This window comes from Alosa pseudoharengus, unplaced genomic scaffold, assembly GCF_046254945.1.
Source record: "Alosa pseudoharengus isolate Yale_2024_CS ecotype anadromous, Long Island Sound unplaced genomic scaffold, YU_APseudo_1.1 YU_APseudo_1.1_scf_23, whole genome shotgun sequence".
In the NCBI taxonomy this organism is placed as follows: domain Eukaryota; kingdom Metazoa; phylum Chordata; class Actinopteri; order Clupeiformes; family Clupeidae; genus Alosa; species Alosa pseudoharengus.
The window spans coordinates 25,325,732-25,347,727 of NW_027468685.1; the positions used below are offsets into that span (position 1 = coordinate 25,325,732).

At 40.9% G+C, this 21,996-nt stretch overlaps 1 protein-coding gene across 2 annotated transcripts; it reads right to left on the reverse strand.

Annotated features, from left to right (window-relative positions):
• Nucleotides 1-608: 608 nt before the first annotated feature.
• eya3 (EYA transcriptional coactivator and phosphatase 3) lies at nt 609-20,410 on the reverse strand. 2 transcript variants are annotated; one of them, XM_076302138.1, is made up of 19 exons: nt 20,330-20,410; nt 15,024-15,150; nt 14,878-14,924; nt 14,200-14,312; nt 13,662-13,745; nt 13,474-13,543; nt 12,960-13,066; nt 11,955-12,092; nt 11,554-11,645; nt 10,837-11,023; nt 10,346-10,479; nt 8,616-8,699; nt 8,067-8,156; nt 7,911-7,969; nt 6,518-6,678; nt 5,467-5,581; nt 4,483-4,604; nt 3,575-3,675; nt 609-2,535 (listed from the first exon to the last, which is right to left on the reverse strand). In XM_076302138.1, exons 2-19 carry the CDS (start codon nt 15,054-15,056, stop codon nt 2,455-2,457), a joined length of 1,818 nt encoding a protein of 605 aa, XP_076158253.1. In that variant the 5' UTR covers nt 15,057-15,150; nt 20,330-20,410; the 3' UTR covers nt 609-2,454. The 2 variants fall into 2 exon arrangements, with proteins under 2 accessions (XP_076158253.1, XP_076158255.1); XM_076302140.1 differs by lacking the exon at nt 11,955-12,092.
• Nucleotides 20,411-21,996: the final 1,586 nt, after the last annotated feature.

A 21,996-nucleotide genomic window follows, 5' to 3' on the forward strand; every position in this document is an offset into this window, starting at 1 on the left:
TGTATCGTAGACAGGCCTACAGAAGCTGTAAATGTTCTGATCACCCATCAAGACAATGGCATTCATTGCATTTACCAGGTTTTGTAATGTTACATCATAACTTATACCTAAAACTGTTCATATACGTATGTACTATATAATGCCAAAGTCAACGCAAAGATTATTATTATTATTATTAACAGAAGATAAGAGTCATGTTTGTGATGCTGTAGATCCGCATTTGCAAAGGGGCTCATTTGGACAGAAGAAAGCCTACAGCGTCAACTATAACAGCATACCTCAAACACCCCTTCGACCAGAACAATGGGAACGGTCAGCTGCGTCCTTGAGTACCGTTAGTGATTGTCTGTGCATTAAAAGCGCGCTGCAGTACGTCTTCAACAGAATGCGGACCCAAAAAGAGTGGACAGTTTTGAGAGTGAAAAGGTTTTACAATCAGCAGGATGGTGTGTGTAGGCTTCAAACAACCTCTTTAAACATGATGGTTCCTGTGCAGTGTTGTTCCTGTATGAATAGAAAGTTATTATAGCTTAAGAAGAAATGTCTCAACACATACATATAATAGAAATGGTATAAAAGGCATACAAGTCCAACAAAAAAGAAAGGGGGAAGGGGGGGGGGGGGGGGGGTCAGAACACTTCCAACTCAAAATTCATACACAAAAGTAAAATAGGTTTAACACAGTTTTCAATAAATCCCTTTAAGATGATGCATGTCATAGATATGGGTTCAAAAAGGCACAATATAAATATATACAGACACACACCCAGTAAACAAACAAAATCAACAAACAAACAGAGAGTACACATTCTTAATTGTCAAGCTGCATGTAAGTAAAAAAACAAAACAAAAACAATGCTCCATTGACTTCAGGCTCAGAATTGTTCAGTCATAATCTCTCGCTGACGAAGTCTTTCACATCCACTGAATCTCCCCCATCGCCAGCCTCAGCTCACAAACACTCCAAAAGAAAACAACAACAACGTCACTTGAAACAGAAAAACAAACACTACCACTGACCAGAAACATATTGCACTATCTGATTAGTTTCTCTCCCATTTTCTTCTCCCAAACATGTAACATGAGACACAAAAACAACACATCATGATGAGCTTTTTTTGTTTTTCCTGACTCCCTCCACTTGCTTAACATTTCTATGTGGTGTGTATGACCGTGTTGTAACAGGTTGAGGCATTCAGGGAACTTCTATTGATGTCAGTCAATGACCCTTGTGCATTCTCACAACAACTCCTACATTTGGGTTTAGCGGCTAGGGAGGTGGGGGGTTGTCACTGCTACTATAAAGCGATTTAGAAAGGAGAAAGGAGAAAAAGGTCACAGTTTCCTTTTCACCATTTTGGACCGGTTACACAAACAGCAGGTGAAACCTGTTCATTGTTCAGTTGACTCCTCTCAGTCAAGCCCTTTTCAAATAAATCAGCTGGGCTTGGGCTTGCCATGTCCCAATAAAAACAGACCAGCTCCCCTGCTGCTTGTCTTATTAAAAAGCATTCTTACTGAACAGGGAGGGAATGCAAGGCCAACACCACACCAAAAATGGCTTCAGCGCAGTGGAGGAAGGAGGATTTGCTGACTGGGGTTTAAGGAGACTTTTGGTACAAAAGGGAACCCTGTTTGTCCCAAGGAAACAAAACCTGTACAGGCAGTGTCCATTTCAAAACCACTCCTTGCACAGCTTCAATAAGTTACATGTTGAATGAGATTTTTTTTTTTTTTTCAAGCTCTGGAATGAATGGTAAAATAAAAAAGACTGCCAGAAAATGTAGTCATGACATGAGTGACTGCAACTACCGGTACTACAGAAAAATATACTTGAAAACAAAAAAAAACAAAAAAAAAAAAACACCCCAGTCCATGCCAGTGCAGACCTTTGGTCATTCCTTTGGTGAGAATGCGACAGCTAGACCAACAATCCCCGGCGGCACTCGAGTGAGTGTGTGTGTGTGTGTGTGTGTGTGTGTGTGTGCGTGTGTGGAGACTCCACTGGGTATGATCAGAGGTGGAAAAGAGAAGATTAAAAGTGAAACAGAAGATGTCCTGTTCCTTTCACCATGTGTGCTGCCTTCCCTTGACTGGGGGAATCCCAGGAGGCAGCTCCTTCCAGAGGAGGAGAAGGAGGAGGAAGAAGATAGCTGCCATAGAGGGAGAATGAGGAGCAAGAGGCGTCCAATGGCAGTTGATCCAGTCGTCCAGTGCTCCAGTTTGGTTCCCAATGACATCACCAAGCACACCAAGGTCCTTTCAAATCCATAGTGGCAGCAGTCATTTTGTACATACTAACTGTGTGTGTGCGTGTCGGTATGTGTGTGTGTGTGTGTGTGTGTGAGAGACTGGGAATATAGTTGTATAGGCGAACACCTCCCCACCATCTCACAATACTATGCTTCTGTGTCCGTCTCTCTGGCCCATGTCTGTTTCCTCCTCCGCCGTCCTCTACAGGAAGTCCAGCTCCAGGGCCTGGTGCAGGGACACCAGGTCTCCATGCGCTGACACACGCCAGAAGGGCATGTTGTGCTGTACACACACACATGCAAACAAACAAACAAACAAACAATTATTGAACAGCTGATCAAATTAACCAATTGGAACATCATGATTTCTAATGTGATACAAGTGTTACACATAGCCTAAGCCAACTATACCACATTCTGCTGTGGCTTGATCTTTTGCTCAAGAGGCAACATGTCCATGAGGCAAACCACTAGCTGGGCAACATGCCACAAAACGTTATCCATCATGGACATGAATGGGCAGTGAAGGTCTATTCATTTAGCTTTTGTCAAAGCAGTTGTATGGATAATACAGAAGGTCATTCAATAACTTCTGCATTAATGATGCATGAAAAGTGGGATCTCTCTCAACAGTGAGACGCGAGACACCATGAAACAGGAACCTATTCCTACTAGAACTCCATAAAAATAACCAAATCAGTTTTTTTTTAAAAAGAGGAACAATTCAATGGTTAACAGGTTGAGGTCAAAAACGAGTGAGCACACATTTAGTGTAGAGTGCCATCATGAGACATGTCTCCAAGTGCTTTACATGAATCACAGGACTCCAAAGCACTTGAGTGACCGCCCGCACATGGCTGCCAGTAGTCAGTGTATTAAAATTTGAGTAATGGGTGAAATATCTTATCCAACAAGTGTTCCTTTTGGCAGGCTTTTTTTTTTTTTTTAATGTCTAAGTCTTAGTCTTAATACAAAAATGCTAATTAGTTTTAGTCACAGAAAATATTCATCTATTCTAATGTGAGTAGACCATTGTTAAGACAGTGAAGTCCAACAGGAGTGCACATAACGTGTACAGTGGCATTATGAGATATGCCTGCAAGTGCTTTATGTTCACATGACTGCCAAGCTGTGAAAGCTGAGGTCTGTATAAAGGAACTACTTATGCACATGTTGCTGGACATGGTTAACCGTGGCTAACACAGAGTGAGTGAGATCAAAGAAAAGAGGACATGAAGTGTAGTGTGCCATGTCGAGCCATGCTGTACACACATGGACAGTGGTGGTCTGGGCATTTCAAAATCTGTGTCATAGTGGAGTACCTGTTTCGCCGCAAATTCCTCATCACGGCCATCCCCGATCACCACATACGTCACCTTCTTCCCGAACCGGGAGACTATGCGCTCAAAGCAGCTCTCTTTCCCTGTGAGGAAGAGTGCAGCCATTACTTAGATGTATTTTTTTTTTTTTTTTTCAAAAGAGAACAATACAGAAGACGACAGTTTGCACACTTAATAACATTTAATTTTAGCCTGTAGTGTGTTACAATTAATTTTGTATATGAATAGTTTCTTTTCATAAACATTCCTGTAATTTATCCAAAACTTGTTCCACCTTGACATTCTTACATTTAATTAAACTGAATCCAATTACTCTTTTTGTAAAACTTAATGAAATCTTTGTTTCTCATGACATTGTACACAGGTGATCCTTCACAGGTCCTTCTGTGTCAAAAAGAGAATAACCAGCTACTTTTTATTGTTAACAGTAAATTCTAAAACTGATAGTTCCGGTCGTTGATTGTGATTGGCTGAATCGCGTTCGATGCCGCTGCAAAATCCAGCACAAACATACACCGCGACCGCATTTCGTTCTATATTACTGCGCTACCATAACTTAAAGTAGCTGCGTCTCGATGTTGCTTGGCAAACATTCAGATAGAGGAAATATATTACTTGGCGGAAGAATGATTATCTATGAATAAATCGTTACATTTCTCGTTGCTGTCCCTTACTTTATGAAACTTTGCCAGGTATTTATAGTAACAGTTTTAGAAAAGCAATAAGCCACGAGTCCGTAGGTTACACTGATTCTACAACAGCTAAGGGGGGTTTTAGGCACTCCGCTAGCGCGTCGTGACTAACAACGCCCCTTAGCTATTGTAAAATCAGTATACCCTACGGTCTCTCGGGGCTTATTGCTTAAATAAGTGCCTGTGTGTCAGCCTTACCTATTTTTGTAGCACTGTAGATGTTCTCGATGGGGAACACCTCTCCGAGCCCGTAGAGTAGCACTTTAGCCAGCGCAGGAACAAGCTGGGTGGTGGTGACCAGCACGTTCATACATCTCCCCCTGAGATCACAAAGTGTTATAGATGAAAGTACAGCATTACACTCTTAAAACGAATGTGTTGTCCCTATCTGGACAGAGAGATTTGTTAAAAAACAATGCAAGTTGTGTTGTTCTCAACGTAAGTTGTGTTATTTTCAATATATATTGTGTAACAAATAAAAAAAGGAAACACAAACTGTGTTGTCCCTATCTGGACACAGAGATGAGATAAAAACAATGCAAGTTGTGTTGTTTTCAACACATTCGTTTTAAGACAGTACTGGCAGTTATACAAAAAAGGACATACTGCAGTACATACATCCACACAAATTAATTAGAGACGTGAGCTCTTGATACCAACATTACGGTCTTTAGTCTGTAACATTTCAGACCTGGAGAATGTGGGGAATGTTTAAATATGATGAGCACTGTCAAATCAGAGCATCCTTTGTGCTATTATTTGTTTTAATATTATTTTTGATTATTAATAATACCACACATGTGAGAGAGAAAAAACTTGCACTTTTCACTGCTCTTTTAGAGATGCATTTCACAATCTCGAAGAAGTTAACAGGATCCACCCCTTATATAAAGGGACAACATGCAGGAACATGACAGAACATCACTTCCAAATGCACAACCATTACTTCCAAATGGTGACCCCAAAAACTCCAGTCACAGGCCTCTAAATCGTGTGCTAATACCAAGACGGCAGCACCACTGCATGTGTGCTTAGGGAAGACGAAATACGGTGAACGGAAGGGGAGTATTTGTTTGACTGTTGAGTTTCAAAATGGGTAAATCCTGCCAGTGTTCAAAGCCACACTTGCAAAGCCTCACATCCGGGGTGTATGGGTGGGTGCAAGAATTTGGGGTTTCCCACCTGGACTGGATGAGCAGTAGGGACTTGAGCGCGATGCTGAGCCAGGAGTCCGTCACCGTCTCGATCTCCGTCCGCAGCCTCAGGAGCAGATCCCTCTTCATGGGGCTCAACAGACCTGGGGCAGGAAGGAGAGGACGAGCGGTTTACACACGCAGTTCCCCAAATACACGTTAGATGGCGCTGAGAATACACCTGACACCCATTCAGGTTCACTGAGGCACATGACTGAGGTCTTTTACAAGTTGTTGTAAAAGTTGTTAAGCAATTTGATGGTGAGGTAAAATTATTTTTTGAACCTAAAAAGGTAACGCAATGAAATTTAACTAGACTCCCAACTGGTGTTACAGGGGAAAACCAGAGGGAAAAATCCACTGGGAAAATCCAAGAATGCATCCACAGTACTTTCTGGAAATAGTCATTTTCTACAGAGACAAGATTCTACATGATAATTTTGTTGAGGAGCTGAGGTCACAACTTAAAAGACATTCTGTTTACAGAGCAACTAACCAGTATACCTCCAGAGGTTTTCCCGAAAGTCCCAAATAAGTAGGCAAAGAATTATGGAGCTTGAAATAGTTTGTCTGCATTTGTTTTCCTCTCATTAGACTCACCAGAATCAGGTTCAAGTCTTTGTGCATGTGACAGGGTGTATACTAAAATCACTCCGTCATTTAAATGAGAGCTGCAGTGCTACACTCTGGGGATATGATTTTAAAAATGCCTTTAATGCCTTTACTCTTGTTCATAACACTCTTGGCTTTTACAGACTTTACACAGTCTCTGTTATGAACATTGTGTGAAGCTTTAAAGTTTGCATTAAATTGGGGGGGGCGCTGTGGCGCAACAGGCTACAGCGCCCATACCATGTACGGGTCCAAGTGCCCATGGGGACCCAGGTTCGAGTCCGGCCTGCGGTCATGTCCCAATCCCACCCCATCTCTCTCTCCCACTCCTTCCTGTCTATCTTCACTGTCCTATCCGAATAAAGGCAAAAAGCCCAAAATATATACTTAAAAAAAAAAGGGTTTTACACTCTCTTGGAGCTGCTCACCTCCTGCGTTGCCTTTGTAGGCGTTGTAGATCTCCTTGAGACGGCGGTAGCGGAAGGCCAGCTTGCGCATCCACTCCACACCTCCCTGAACTGCGGCCGTGGGGCCTGACCCGCCTCCCCCACTGGGACCCGTGAAGCCGTCAGTGGAAAAGTTGTAGTTGCTGAGGGAGCCACGACAACGAGACAATAAACAGTTCATTTGATCACTCACTCACACCTTGACATTTCATCAGAGCAGAGGTGGGGAAGCCCGGTTTCAAGAAGTACAAAGGCATGTATTTGTGCACTTAAAACAGGAGATATTTAGGATATCTCCTGAAAATAGGAGATAATTAACTCATCTACCAGGAGTTATGCTAATCAGTTGCTTTAGTGAATGGATGATACACATGGTAGGACTTTTACTTTCTGAAGCTGGAATAAACAGGTTTTCAAACAGGCCTGATCTTATACATGACCTATGACATATGTGATAAACTAAACCAGTGGTTCTCAAACTGTGGTGCGGGTACCACTGGTGGTACACGGACTTCTAGTGGTACTCCAGGAGTCTAAAGATTTTTTTTATAAAAGATGACAATCACTTCAAATTATATCAAAATATATTTAATTCAAAATCCTTAATCACGCGATTACTGAAGATTACTAATTTCCATGAAAACTAAGCCTATATTCAGCCAGTAGGAGTCAATAGGCCTACTAGGCTAGTATAACTGTATGGAGCATTAGCAAGTGGTTGACAAGACAAGCTGTGATCAAAGGAAGTAAAGAAAAAGGAAGCAAACATGATGGATCAAAAGCATTCATGCAATCATGGCTCCGAACAGGAAGTATTAGAAAGAGAAGTGAGGTGAATATGTCGAGCAGAAACTGAAGTTGGTGACAATGAGCCCAGCAGAAGTGACTAGTGAAGCTTCTATGGCACCTGCCAGCAGCAAACGACGCAAAACAGTATACAATATGTTAAATTGGCCTACACTATTGTATTTTATTGCCAGTCATAATGGTGGTACTAGAGCCAATTGTTTTCTGAGGTGGTACTCATTGTGAAAAGTTTCAAAAAAACTATATTAAATTATATATAAAATCTATATTAAACATTCTAACTTTAAGAGGGGGGAAGCAACTAAATACTGCAATCTACAAGTAGCACTGGATATATTAGCACTGAAGTACATTTCAGGTCAAATGCATTGAAGTCAATACCAGCTGTTGGATGGATCAGTGTGTTAGGAATGTTTGGGTGGTGACAATGTCCACTATTTCACAAAAAAATCTGTTCTGCACCCCGCAGCCCAACCTTAAACCGCTTACAACACTATAGCAGGCGTTTGTTGGAACGTTGTGAATGGGGATCGCGTAGCCATTTGAACTTGTGCTGTGTGAAACCTACCTCAGGTCTTGGCCATTGTCGTCAGAGGCGACGTCCTCGACGTGAACCTGATCGCACTCCTGGAGGAGGGAGAGAACATGAGATTAGGGATTTAAGACACAGAGCCAGGGGCCACCAAAGCCCAACGCTGCCGTGGTGTACAACTGAGAGGATTACCTCCAGGTCGTTGAAGAACAGGTGGGTGTCTGCCAGCTCGAAGATCAGCTCCTCCATCTGCAGACCCAGATTGAGCACAGTGGCCGGGTCCTGGTCAGGACACAAAGGAGGAAGCAAAACAAGTAGAAAGTTCAATATGGCAGTCCAAATGAAAAGAGACAGATCATAGCACATGTAACTCAATCATTTGAGGCCTTATTACTGTGGCCACGTAGTCCACTGGGAGAGTCTCCCTTTATTTTTCTGTATGTGAATTGTTGTGCAACTTTACATAAAAATGCCTGCAACTTTCATATTTATTTCTACCGATTCAAGCACAATCTGAATCAGATTCTGATTCATTGGGCTGTTTGGTACTGCGGTTAATACACAGGTGTGGTCAATAATACACAGTATTTTTCTTTTCTTATTTGCCTAAAACATTGTATAGCGGTTTATAAACGATGCGGCTAACACACCATAATTACTGTATTTGCAATGTTACACAAAGTTTGAGCAAAGCTGCTCTCCTTTACTGAATGCAAAACAATTTAATGCAGTGAGTGTCACCTTGCCAAACTTCTGCGCAAATGTGCCGGTGAGCAGAGAGTGGAAAATGATGATGGTCTCGTCCAGATCCCAGAGGAAGATACGCTGAGAAGGGGAGAAAAGGTGGACAATTAAGAACTGTGCATCTCCACAAACTACAGTGTCAGCATCACTGTGAAAGACATTCACAATTACTCAGAAAACATTTTAGAACCCATATTGACAAACAGTAAACATGGAGCACATTTGATCTCATTTTGTACACTAAATGAGACCATGAGCCTGATAGAACTCACGTTATCAGTAGGGCTGAACGATTTATTGCATTTGCGATAATATCGCGATATGATGAAACACGATTTTCAAACCGCAAAGGCTGCGATTTGTAATATGTGACGTCACCAAAACGCATTTATACTTGCACTTGCCGACGCGCCACCGACTCTTCTCACCGACCACTGAAGAAGCAAAAAACGTAAACAAGAGGACCAGCTAACAGTGTCAAGAAAGGTCTGATCAGTAGAGCTACTTTGGTTAAAAATAAACCTCTTCATTACCTTTTGCTCGAACCTACCGTGTCCCTGGTTCTAGTTCATAATTTCCCTGTGCTGCTACTCTGGCTGGTAACTTCGTTCACTTGTCCAGCTGACGATTAAAACTCCACGACTGTTTAGGCTGCACAGCAGCCATTCACCTGTGCACTGGGGACTTTGTTTACTGGAGTACAGTGACAGTGGGGGCATTTGCGATATCTAAGGGGGTTGGCGGCACAAACATTTCATCTCACAGGTAAATGAATTGATGCATAATGTTATCCCAGCTGTTCTAACATTAGCTTACCAGCTAAGGCTCTAGGCTACATACATGCTGCTAACTGCTGATAACTTTGCCTGTTTAAAGAGTTTTGTCTCCGCGATTGGCTTTGTTGTGATATGAACAAACTAGTTAATTTGCATGCATGCGTATTGCGCTGCGGTCTTGATGATGCTAACCTTTAGTTAACACCGAGCCGAACGGTCATTCGGCCGCATTTATTTGCGCTACAACAATCTACAGTAGTTTGTTCCGATTCACGTGCAAGTAGCCTACAGAGGAGAGGAGAGGGTCTGTGTGTGTGTGTGTGTGTGTGTGTGTGTGTGTGTGTGTGTGTGCGCGCGCGCGCCCATGTATGGAGAGCACAGGACAAGGACAAGCCGTGTCAGTGCCACTACATGTAGACCTATTTGTTAACTAACGAAAGAAGGTCATATCTACATGAAATAGAAACGAATCAGAATCATTAAATGTTTACAAGGCTGGAAGTTCAACAAATATAGGTCTACTAATGTGATTAAAGTAGTTAAATAAAAAATATTTCATTCATCAATCTTATTCAATGACCTAATGCCATCATAACATAGGCCTGGGCTCCAGGAAAAAACAGTTTATGTTTAACTTATCTAATTTTGTGTTAGTCATACTATAGAATAATATATTGCTTGTCTTTGTTGAATAAGACAGAAGATAAAGAGCTTAAAAATAATCGCATATCGCATCGCAATCGCAATATTGGTGAGAAAAATCGCAATTAGATTTTTTTCCAAAATCGTTCACCCCTAGTTATCAGCAAAGCTACAAAAGTACTTATTGTCCACAGTTATCTTTGCTAGCATACAGTAGTGTATTACAGCAAAGCAGAAGTGGTCTTTCAGAAAAAAATGGCATAGGGCAAAGGGCAAAATCTGAACAAAGATGGGGGACAAAATAGCTACCTCTAGGTCGTTGTCTATGGACTGAGAGTTTTCGGCCTTCTTGGCCTTTCCTTTGGATTTGCCAGGCGGATTCCTTCGTGAGGCGTCATCCTGCTCCCGAGCACCGGTGGGAAGGGCCACACCTGGGGATGGATCTGTGTGTTTGTGTGTGTGTGTTTAATATGAAATGATAGAATTATTACATACTTGGCGATAGTAATATCTAAAGCAGTCATAAACACAGTCAGCATTATTTCTGGATAAAGGTTCAGATACATTGTTGAAACGGACAGAAATTATAGAACTATTACTGGTACAATATTTAAGTGACTTCTATTTGGCCACTTGAACTTCCAGTCCAAAACGAAAAGAGAAAATCAATGAAAGTTTCCACTGAAAAAAGTTTTTTTCTATGATTTGGCTTAATCTATGTACAGGACACTAGCCGAGGAAAATTCTACCAGTGATCTCCAACGGAGAGAAATACAGACAGCGGGCTGGGGTTAAGCTACCTGTGGTATTGGGAAGGCCAGCAGGCACAGCATTCTCGTCCTTCGCACCTGGATATGCGGCGGCGGCCACCACCACACCTGAGACATCTCCATCGGTGCTGGGCAGCCCAGAGGGCAGGTAGCTGGTTGGAGGGACATAGTACTGGGGAAACTGAATCTGGTTCAGGGAGTTGTAGGACGTGAATTCCTGGAGTGGAGGATAAACAGGTGAAAGGGGACAGGTCAATAGTGGGTCACCTGTGGGGATGTTCCTGTAGTTCTCAACTGGCAGACCAAAGCTTGCAACCATAGACCATAGCAACACTTAGGCCATGGATTTGATATCCAGAGAACTTTTGGACTGACATAACAAAATAAATAACAAAATAACAAACATAGCCACAAGTGCCACAACAGCCTATTCCTCATTATGCAAAATGTTACACTAAATTATTTTAGATCTGTGGTAATAATCTACTATTTATTTACTGTTAAATGTTTGACAAAAATCATACAATTTCTGGCAACAATTCTGCTTCTTCATCTTTTTGTAGTCCTCGTCTGACCATTCTAAGTCTACCAGTTTGAAAAATCACTCAATCTCTTCCCATACAACCCATCAACCACGCCAAATGCCCCCACCCAATTGGCCAAACCAACACCAACGCCAGAACTCGACCCGTACCAGACTCGGCCCGTGCCACCTGCCCAGGTTAATACCTATCCACTGGTGCTCACCTGGGTGTTGCCAGGTGCTGCAGCTGTGGTTGTCGCGGTGACATTAGCCGTGGGGATGTTGGTGTACACACTGGATGTAGTGAAACAGGACCCTGAATGGGGAAACCTAGTGATTAACCACAACTCATAAACCCGGAAAGCAGACAGGCGGCATGGAAGAGCTGATTACTAAGCACGTTTTGCTAAAAGAATGAAACGCTTTCTTAGTGAAAATACAAGAAGGCTCGCCGCCAGACATGGCAAAGTAAATATGCTTTACAAATCCACCATTCAGACATTGCTTAGGCTGGTCTCAGTCTCGTTTCACAGCTATTAAGTACAGCAGAGTGAAGCACAGCCTGTGTGAGTAAGGAGAGAGGAGGACCATGGGGGGAGGGGGGGTGCAGCAGCAGGTGGCTTGCCTTGGCTGGGATAGGAGTAGTGTGCTTGGCCGGGCTGGGTAGAGGTATATGCGGTGCTGAAGCTGAGAAACCCAGGTTGGCCAACAGAGGGCGCCTCGGGCAACCCTGTCTCTGTTTTAATGCCAGGCCACATGGCACCTAGAAGTGGCAGAGATAGAGAGAGAGAGAGAGAGAGAGAGAAAGAGGGAGAGAGGGAGAGAGGGAGGAAAGGAAAATGGATCAGGAGGCACAGAGAGAAAGGAAGCAGTGGGGAGAAGCGTTTAACAGGTATAACATGTGAAACATGTGAGTCAGCAGAAAAGGAGGGAAAAGAGGACTCCCACCCACAGAACTGTCAAGCCAAGATCGAGCTCTCGGGGACTTTTCCCAAAAGCATAGTCGAGCAATCAATGATGTAACTGACTGTTCAAAATTATCATTCAATAATCCTAGCTAAGTACTCAATGACACTCGGAAAAAGGCACACTTGAATCTGATGCAAAGTAAATTGCTGTCTGACTGAGAAATCACTAGATCTTCCCAGTTCCCTTTTGTACAACAGCCAATCAAATTACAACCCTCCTTTCTTTGCTCCTGAAGCTGCGTGTTGATTATTTATAACAGTGCAGGGAACCATAATCAAGGACTACACCTTTAAATAGCAACCCTCCTTGAGCTGAGAACAGAGGTTCCTAGTCCTGCTGCTAGGGTCAGAATATATGTACTGCAATGACAAAACAAATTGCTAAGTATGGTGTGCTTGTGTAATCGAAAGTGCCACTGTTTAGACACTAGTCTAGCAGTCTATGAGGATATGCAGAGCTGGGAATGACAGAACCAAAGCAGTGCAAGCGGTGGCCCTCCGAGAGCAGGATGGAGAACCTGCGGGTTAAAAAGATCAAACAGAGAACGGAGCGTGGGCTGTCGTTTGCACAGGCTGAATGCCAGCGTGTTTCATTAGTGATCGAGCCCTGATTCGCGTGCAAAAGACGAGTCGGTTGAGGACGAGTGAAAAGGGTGACAAACCAAAAGGTGGAAGGCCATAGGTCTGTCCGGTCTGGGGAAAGGCGCTGTACACAGGGGACTGCGTGAGGGAGAAGGCCCCTTGGCTAGCATAGGCGGTGACTGCAGGGCTGCAGGGAGGACAAAGGGAGGGAGGAAGGGAGGGAGGGAGGGACAAGGAGGTAGTGATATATCAAGCATGTTCAATTTAATGCTCCAAACATAACTGTGGTGCAGGACACCTACTACCATCACGCCACACGGCTGTTTTCGTGTAGGTCATAAACCATGGCATACAAACAGAGAGCCACATTAAAACATTCTCTATTCCTGGTCTGTTTTTGGCGTTATAGCAAAACTTCTCCCAACACAAACTTTTCCATCTCCTCTAACACCTCAATATGAATAGATAAAAAAAACAATAAAAAAACTCAGTTAAAAGGATAAATTACATTTATTTCATTAAATACTGGATGCCAATTGTTAATGAAAAAATGTTGACTACAGTTGATAACTGCATCAACCTAGGGATTCTTACTTGCTTCCTTGGTAGATCTGTGAGGTATATTCAGTGCCTGTAGTTGTAGTAAGGTCTTTGCAGGTCACAGCTGGGAAAAGAAGACATTAAACAGATAAATACAGAGATTCTTGTCTAAAGATACAACAGGTGGGTAAAGGCAACATGTGCATAGAAGACAGAGTCAGGACAGGATAAAAACAATATACCATTGTTGGTATAGGAGTTGTCATTATCACATGTTTGGTTTCCAGTTCCTGTGTCTTGACTTGACTGTTCACTACTCCCAGAAACTAAAGATAAGAATAGAAAGGAGAAAGGGATGCATGTTGAATAAAAAAAGAAATAGGGCAGAGAACCCCCTAAAAGAATATTAAAGTATATTTAGACTGGCATGTACTAGCTAAAATCGCTTTTATAACGACTTGAAGCCAAGTAGAGTGGCACACAGCAGTGCTCCATAGAGCCACCCATGGACATTAAGACTTGCGTACATTGTATTTGTTACGTTTTGGTACAACTAAAGCTCAGGTGCTTGTTGACAGCCACGTCAACGAACAGGAGACTGGTTTGCTGACTTCAAGTAAGCTAGTGTGCACAGAGCTCTAGACTAAGAGACTAAAGACTAACAGGGTAAATAGAAAACAGATCATGCAGTACCTAGTCACCAGTTCAAGCTCAACAGTTCCTCACTTAGTTAGCACCACCCTCCCCTCCGCGTTCCTCGTGGTGCCCCGCCGGACTTACCTGCATCGAGATGAGGCACAGAGGAAGGGGGGTAAGGAGTGTTGACCTCTGACCCCAGAGCAGCTGAGTCATTTCTCTCTGCGGAGTCTATGTCCTCGTTAGTTACTACAGCCCTAGATTAGACAGACACATAATTACTATTCTGTACTCAATCATTAATTACATTAATGCCCCCCCCTCCCTCACACACACACCATTACACCCCCTTACACACACACACACCAATTGTGAACTCCCTTTAAAGAATGAAGTGATAAAACATCCTGAACGATATGGACATTCATGTATGGATGAATTCTTTGGATATCAGAGGGCCATACTGACTTGCATGTAGAGCTGATAGCATATATTTACACAGCAGTAATGATAACTATAATGATAATGGGGGGGGGGGGGGGCTCTTAAGCTAATATGAATGACAACGTCCACACTGCATACTATAACGATAACAATGTGAAAAACAATATCGTTGGTAATCACTTTGAGTGATTTGAGAACAATAGAAAGCTGACAGTCAATCAGAATCCATTCAAATTAGACATCACATTCATCAACTTTTTTTATCGTTGGTCAGTGTCAACACTATTGTCATAGGTTCAGTTTTTTATCCATTACTGATGTGGATGGGCCTTAACACAACTAAACAAAATAACATCTTGCGTAATGTTTTGTACTTACTGTTGGCCCTCCTGACCAATGCCTGGTTCATGACGAGCTTTCTTTTTCTGTGAAATGAAAACACACTGCTGTAATGGGCGATCACTGTATTGAATCAGCATTTTACAGAATGCTAGTTTAGACGTCCTTAAGGCTCCACCACTCACCGGTAGCTCAGCCAGGTCCTGTGACTCGTCCATGTCTGTAGGCGAAGAGGGGAAAAAGGACCAGGTCCTTCTGCCTGTCGGGATCAACTCTCGGCGCACTCGCTCACTCTCTGTATCTCAGAGGGCCCTGTGACAAACACAACAACGGAAAAACAGCCACATAAATCGGATGAGCAGAAACCAGGTTTATATAGTCTCTCTGTGCCCTGCCATCAGCATCCTCCCCACCCTTGTCTCTCTCTCCCACCCCAGTCCATCCTCCGTGCGTTATCACTCAGATGATCGGACGGAGGGGTGTGATAGACAGGGTGGTCAGTTTAATCCTTGGGCACTTCCACAGCACGAGTGGCAGGTGCTGCACGTGCGGTCGACCTGTAAATGGACACCACCACGTGCCCCACTCTCACCAGAGATTACGACTGTCCGCGTCTACTTACATGTGACCTAACCTACATTCTGTGAAAACTATCCACAGTGTATTCTTCTTGGATTATATCAGAGACATGAGGTGTTTCGTTAGCCGTCAGATCACAGAAAGGCCTAGGGGGATAAGATCTAACCTGATTTCATTCAGGCTTTTAGAGAGTGAGTGTGTGTATGTGTGTGTGTGTTTGTGTGTGTGTGTATGCGCGTTAACGAGAACGTGCCAAAGATCATTTATATAACTGCCATATAAATTAAAAAAAGGGTAAAAAATGGGTCAGACCACCTGACAAGAAAAAGATCAAATACTGGACACTCGTTAAGGGATAGGTACGCCAACCATACACGTGAGGGACTTAATAGTACTTTCTGATGTTTTTTAGCCTAAATGGTTCTGCTGGAACTTGATGGGGAATCCTCATAGAAGCAATCATAGTCTTATTTTTGTAGTTAAAAAATGAATGTAAGATATACTCTAGATTAAGACAGTTAACAAATTAAGCTCTCAACTACATTTAGGAACAGCAAGTGTTTCAATTGTCATAGGAATTTCAGTTCCTATTTCTACATGGTTTATGACCCTCTAAAACTGTAATTAAATTATTTTCAGCCATGATGAAATCTACTGATACATCTGATACTGAATTTAATATAATTTCTCTGTCCCCCACTAGATAAGTCATGTAATAATAACTTAAGTTTCACCTGATGCCGTAATTCCCTATCTATTAGGTTAGGCTGATTCTGTTTCATTGGGCAAGGTTTTTTCTTTGAATTATCAAAGAACAATTATAACAATATTCACTCTAGCCTGAGCAAATATTGTGGTCTCCTCCATTTACTTAATACTACACTCACTTCAGAATAGTGCATTAGCTCATATTAACATTGCAGATTGTACTCAATCAGCTAGAACTGATAGACTAATGGCCTTCTTTTATCACTGATTGATTTTTAATGTTGCAGAAGCACGACATTTATTGTTCTCATTAAGTCGGTCAGAGCTTAATATCAGTTTTGGCACCACATCTCCTCCTTGGAATTTGGTCATAAGAACAATTTGACTATATGCCACACTTTCGACATAATCCTGTGCAGTGATCTTGTATTCAGATTTGAAAATTAAGTTAAGTATTGTAATTCTTATGATATCATCTCCTGCTGTAACATGTAATGTAAGGCTTACAAATGAATCAGTCAAGCAGTGTCACATAGTAAAAAATGCAACTTAAGCATTACCAAATTCTGAAAGGCCTAAATTGTTCTGCACAAATAATTAAAGAACGTCAAGAACAAATGAAAAATGTATTGTGTTACGCAACCATTACAGTGAGTTTGAGCCAGTGTAAACTCAAAAAGAATGAGGCTAAATGGAAAACAGTTTTGCACCGATCTGGTTAAGTACAAGAGCAAAATATTTGGAAAACAGTTTTGCACTGATCTGGTACAAGAGCAAACTCATGTCACTTGTGTCACTTATCACTCATTTGTTATCAATAATCAATGATTATTTTCCAACTCACATAGTAGGCTCTAGAAAGCAGGCAAAATTAAAATAATATTCCAACACAATTTATAAAATCTTCATTGACTTTTTGTCTGAAATTCCTTAATTGACGACCTATGATATCAACCATACACTGAGATGTGATTATAAATTGACAAAGGGCAACTTGGGAGCTATGTCTTGGTCAGAGTTTTATGAGAAGAAAAAGGGATGACGGCAAGAAAAAACAAAAGCTGTTCCGCCACTCAGGATACAACGTGAGAGAGAAGTGACCCAGAAACCAGATGGAACTCATTTACCTTTTAGATCAGATCGAGAGAACTTCAGAAAGCTTTCCTGGGTTTCATCAATTAAGCGTGAGTAGCTTACAACTGCATATGGATATTTTTGTAAGTTATAAGTGTAGGCTAGTCTAAGAATATAGTTCTATAAAGTTCTGTCATCAGATGCATATGCAACTTTTAAAAAGAGGTTTCTTTTATTCCTTTCATCTTATTCATTTTAAATAAAAAATTACAGTAAAGACTATGAGAAGACTGACTACAGCCAATTTGGCAGATAGGATGTCTAATGATGTGTATTACTCAGGAAACTGGATAGACTCGTAACCGCCTTAACAATCTTTGGTCTAATTTGCCGTTTGCACAAAGGTTTCATCGTTTTTAAGCATATCAAGGAAAAGAAGTGGTGGACTGGATGAAGCTGGATGGACTCTTCTAATCAGGATTTCTGGAGCAAGGTAAGGTCCTAAACTATATGAATATCTACAATTAAAATTTGATACATTTTTCTTTTTTCCAGTCAAAGAATCAGGAATTCGAAGACGTGAAATGATGCATTTTTGACAGCAGCCAATAAATGTAGACATGTATATTAGAACATTTTAAACTATTAAATGATATACAAAACATTTGATCACTGTATTATTATTTCAAATGACCTGGTTTTGACTTAACTCTTGTTTTGTCTCTGTCATGGTGATGATTGTAGGTGCTGCAGGACTTCCAGCTACGGTTTGGAGAAGATATTTCTTCTCAACTTATGGAAGTGGAGAATTTTTCTGAAGCCAGCCATTTTGGGCACTTATCGGGCATCTATTTCAGGCAGAACTGCGCGTGCGCAAGGCTTCACAACACCAACCTCGCTCGAGCGGGCGAGATCACAACACATGATTGGTACAGTGTATTCACAACACATCACATGATTGGCATGATGTATTCACATGTCGTCTTTTGGCCGCAGAAGGGGCTGAGACACCCCAGAGGCATTCGAAATTGTCGGAAGTAGACAATCAGATAATTACGCCAGTCCAGTATGTATACATGTTTTTATATTTTGCCAGAACTCCTGATGTTTAGACATGATTGTTACAAATCATGAATGGAAATTATTTTAAATAATGAGGAACAAATGTAATGCCTTTAGTATATTGCTTTTTATGAATGTCAGCTGTGTTGTTTCAAACTGGATTGTGGATTGTATCCAAACATTGTAATGCTTTTTGACACCGTCTTGACAGGTTTAAAATAAAATATGTTGAACCGTGAGTTGAATTGTCTAAATCTATTGGTGTAAAATAATTTTTCATGAGTTAATATTGTTTTGTAGTCATAGGTGTTAAATGTTATTTTGGTGAGCGTACAAACCTAACAGGGTTGCATAATTTCTGCATAAGAGTAAGTTGTACTCTCAAAATCTGTATTTCTTTATATTTTGGTGATAAATATTATCTTTGGTGGTACATCTTACCTTATCAGGTGCTGAAAAGACACTGAATCAGAGTTTTAATTTTTATTATTTCAGTGTTGCAGAAGTTACGATTACAGGTGTTGAAGTTACTCAAAGTAGTGTCAAAGTAGTGTTAATATTTTAACTCTGGTGTCGCGTGTTGGGAGAACACTGGACACTTGGACCTATTGAACCCCCCAAAAAAGGGTAAAATGTACTCCTATAGAGTATCATTTACACTGTCCAATTTGCTGTGCACATACCATTTTACTACTTTGACAATGACTTGTCACCTTCCCTTGTTTTTTCCTTAATATTTTTCATGTTCGTTGTAAGGGGAGAACTCTAGTATTGGCACAATACTGATAACATAGTGTTTAAAGAAAATATAATGATTAACACCAAATGGGTACAATTGGTTTTATAAAACCCTCAAAGTCACTCTTTTTGGACCTTTTTTTCCAAATCTAGGAGGTTAAAGAACATCAATGAGTGTGCTATACACATTTGCAATGTTTCATTCATTCTGAGAACATGTGTCTTCAGCCCTACAAAGTTTGGGCTGGCTATGAAAAATACTTTATTCCCTGAACATTGCTTCCTAGATGGTGTGATTTTCTGATTGTATAACTAAATAAATATCAAGGGCTGAAAAAATATGAAGACAGGATTTTAACAGTAATATTTTACAGCTCCTAGTTTTGAGACACATTCATGGTTTGAAGGAAGTCTGAGACGGCAACAACATTAGATTTGAGACGGAATGACCATAACGATGTGTGAGAGGTAGGGGGTAAGTTGACGTCTCTGAGCGTCTGGTCATCTTCACAAGATGCCTAACTGTTTAAAAGAATACGATTAGATATGTCAAATGACAATATTTAAACGTTAAATAAGAGGAGGAAGCCGATATCCCATTACAATAGCAAAAGTAGTGAGTAGCTACTACGCTAAAAGTACGCTCCAGTGTTGGCCACACAAGCGAGTCGAGTCAAGGACGGGGACTGAAGGTGAAGCCCGCTTGGGAATGGACACTTGCTAGTCGATTAGCCAGCCAGAAAGTAAAACACAGCGGGCCCGCATGATGACTTCTAACGTTAAAAAGCATCAACAAGGGCCACATGCCTTACACTCATGTCCAACTAGTAAGCATATAACTAACCAGTGATGCTGGTCATGAATTCATGTGAAAGAATGCAGAGGCCAGGTTTCCCGGCTAGCTGACTTGCCAGAAATGTGTCGATAGCTAACGTTTGGATACTAACGTTAGCTAGCTAGCCATAACTTTGCTACAAACAATGTTGAATGGAAGCATACCGTCAGTTTCCCATGTACAGCTAAACTGATGCAAACAGGGTTTTTACTTAATATTGCAAAGCTATTCCCGAAATACATAATTACAGAACGTTGCATTAACTTCTTATACAATGAACAACAGTTGAATAGAGGCTGATGAAGTAGCTGCTAAAGAACTAACGTTACCGATATCCATGGCTAGTTAGCGTTAGCTAAGTTATAATTAACACACACATTGGCTACGTTCGCTAACGTTAGCTAACTGAGTTGGTGCCACAATTGCTCCAGCATTTTAATATTTATTGTATATAAAATGCAACTTTAAAAATATAAAAATAAAAGACAATCTTACCATGTTGGTAAATTATATGAGTTCTATGTCAACGCTCCTTATTAATTCGCACAGCTCCTGTGTTGTTAGGAGCACTATCTGGCAGGAAGTTTGGTCTGTTAATACTGCGCATGCGCACACTCTCTCCTGGAACACAACGATCTGAACCAGAAATCCCATCTATCCAAACATGGGATTTGGCAGACTCCTTTGTCCAAAGCGACATACAAATACAAAAACAATGTAATATTTAAAATTTAACAGGGAACAGATTAGAATGTTGGTCAAACTATAATAAGGAGAATTATAAACAACAATGTCAATTCAATCAATAGCCTAATAAAATAAGCAATGAAAATGAGGGAAAAAGCAATAATAAACAATGTCCATTCAATCAATAATATAAAAACAATAACATGGTAAGATTACATTAAGGAGAATATCACTAATAAACAATAATGTCAAATTAATCAACAGCCTAATGGAAATAAAACAATATTATACAAACCATAACGCATAAACATGAGCATCAGTTATATATGTTCAATGCAAGGAATCCTTACTATGCAACAGAATAATATACAAGCAGTACTTCTGGACTGACAAGGGAAATTCAACAGGCCATGAGGCTAACAGCAAATTACACAGGCTACTCCTCTCAGCTCATTCTCAGTTGTGGACCCTGAAACAAAACAACACACATGCATTCAAACTCTTCTTTCAGTAATTTAATATGGGACATTTGTTACATTACAATAATAGGCCTACAGTCTTTCCTTTATATCATTTCCAAAATAATACATTATAATATTTCTCTGTTGTCACATTAGGGCAGATTAACATCCAGCTTGGCTCATCTTTACTGACCCTATCGGCATGTGTCGATTGATGAACAACTCAATTTCTCTGAGCATGCAGCCTCAGTCACAAAGTCATGTCAGTTTATTCTATACAGCATTAGGAAGATCAGACGGACAAACTGAACTAGGCTATTGCAATGCATTGTTGGCCTACCTGCTTCTGTAAGGAGACCTTTACAGATGTGTTTAGAATTAGATCAGATTAGATTCGATTTGATTCAACTTAATATAGCATGTCCAGTCTTAAAGGTTGTGACACATGTAACTTCTCTGTTAGTTACTCTTCATTGGCTTTCTAAAGCCACACTTAAATGTGAATCTCTCACTGTGGCCTATTGGATCTGGATCTGCACCTTGCATGATCCAGCTCTACATCCCCTCTCGCCCACTGTGGTCCTCTAATAGTCTGCTGTGTCGACTGGTTCCTCGTTGGAGAAATGAGTTGCCAAATGTTCTACATTCTTGTGATAGTTTTGGGACGTTCAAGAAATGTTCAAATGCTCAAATGTTCACCTTGCACTTAATTAATTAATCCCCTTAGAGTTATGGTATGTATGTTTATGTTTTTTGTTAATATACAAACTCATTATTTTCATTGTTGATATTTGATATTATTATTATTATTATTATTACTGATATTGTTGCTAATATTACTATTATTATTATGGCTATTGTAGGCTTTTCAACTACTTACAACTATTCTGTAATATTACTGTTCATGTAAGTCGCTTTGGGCAAAAGTATCTGCCAAATACCATAAACATTAATGAAAATATCAATGTGAACATTTCTATCATCTTGATAGAAATGTTGGCTAGAAACATTCAG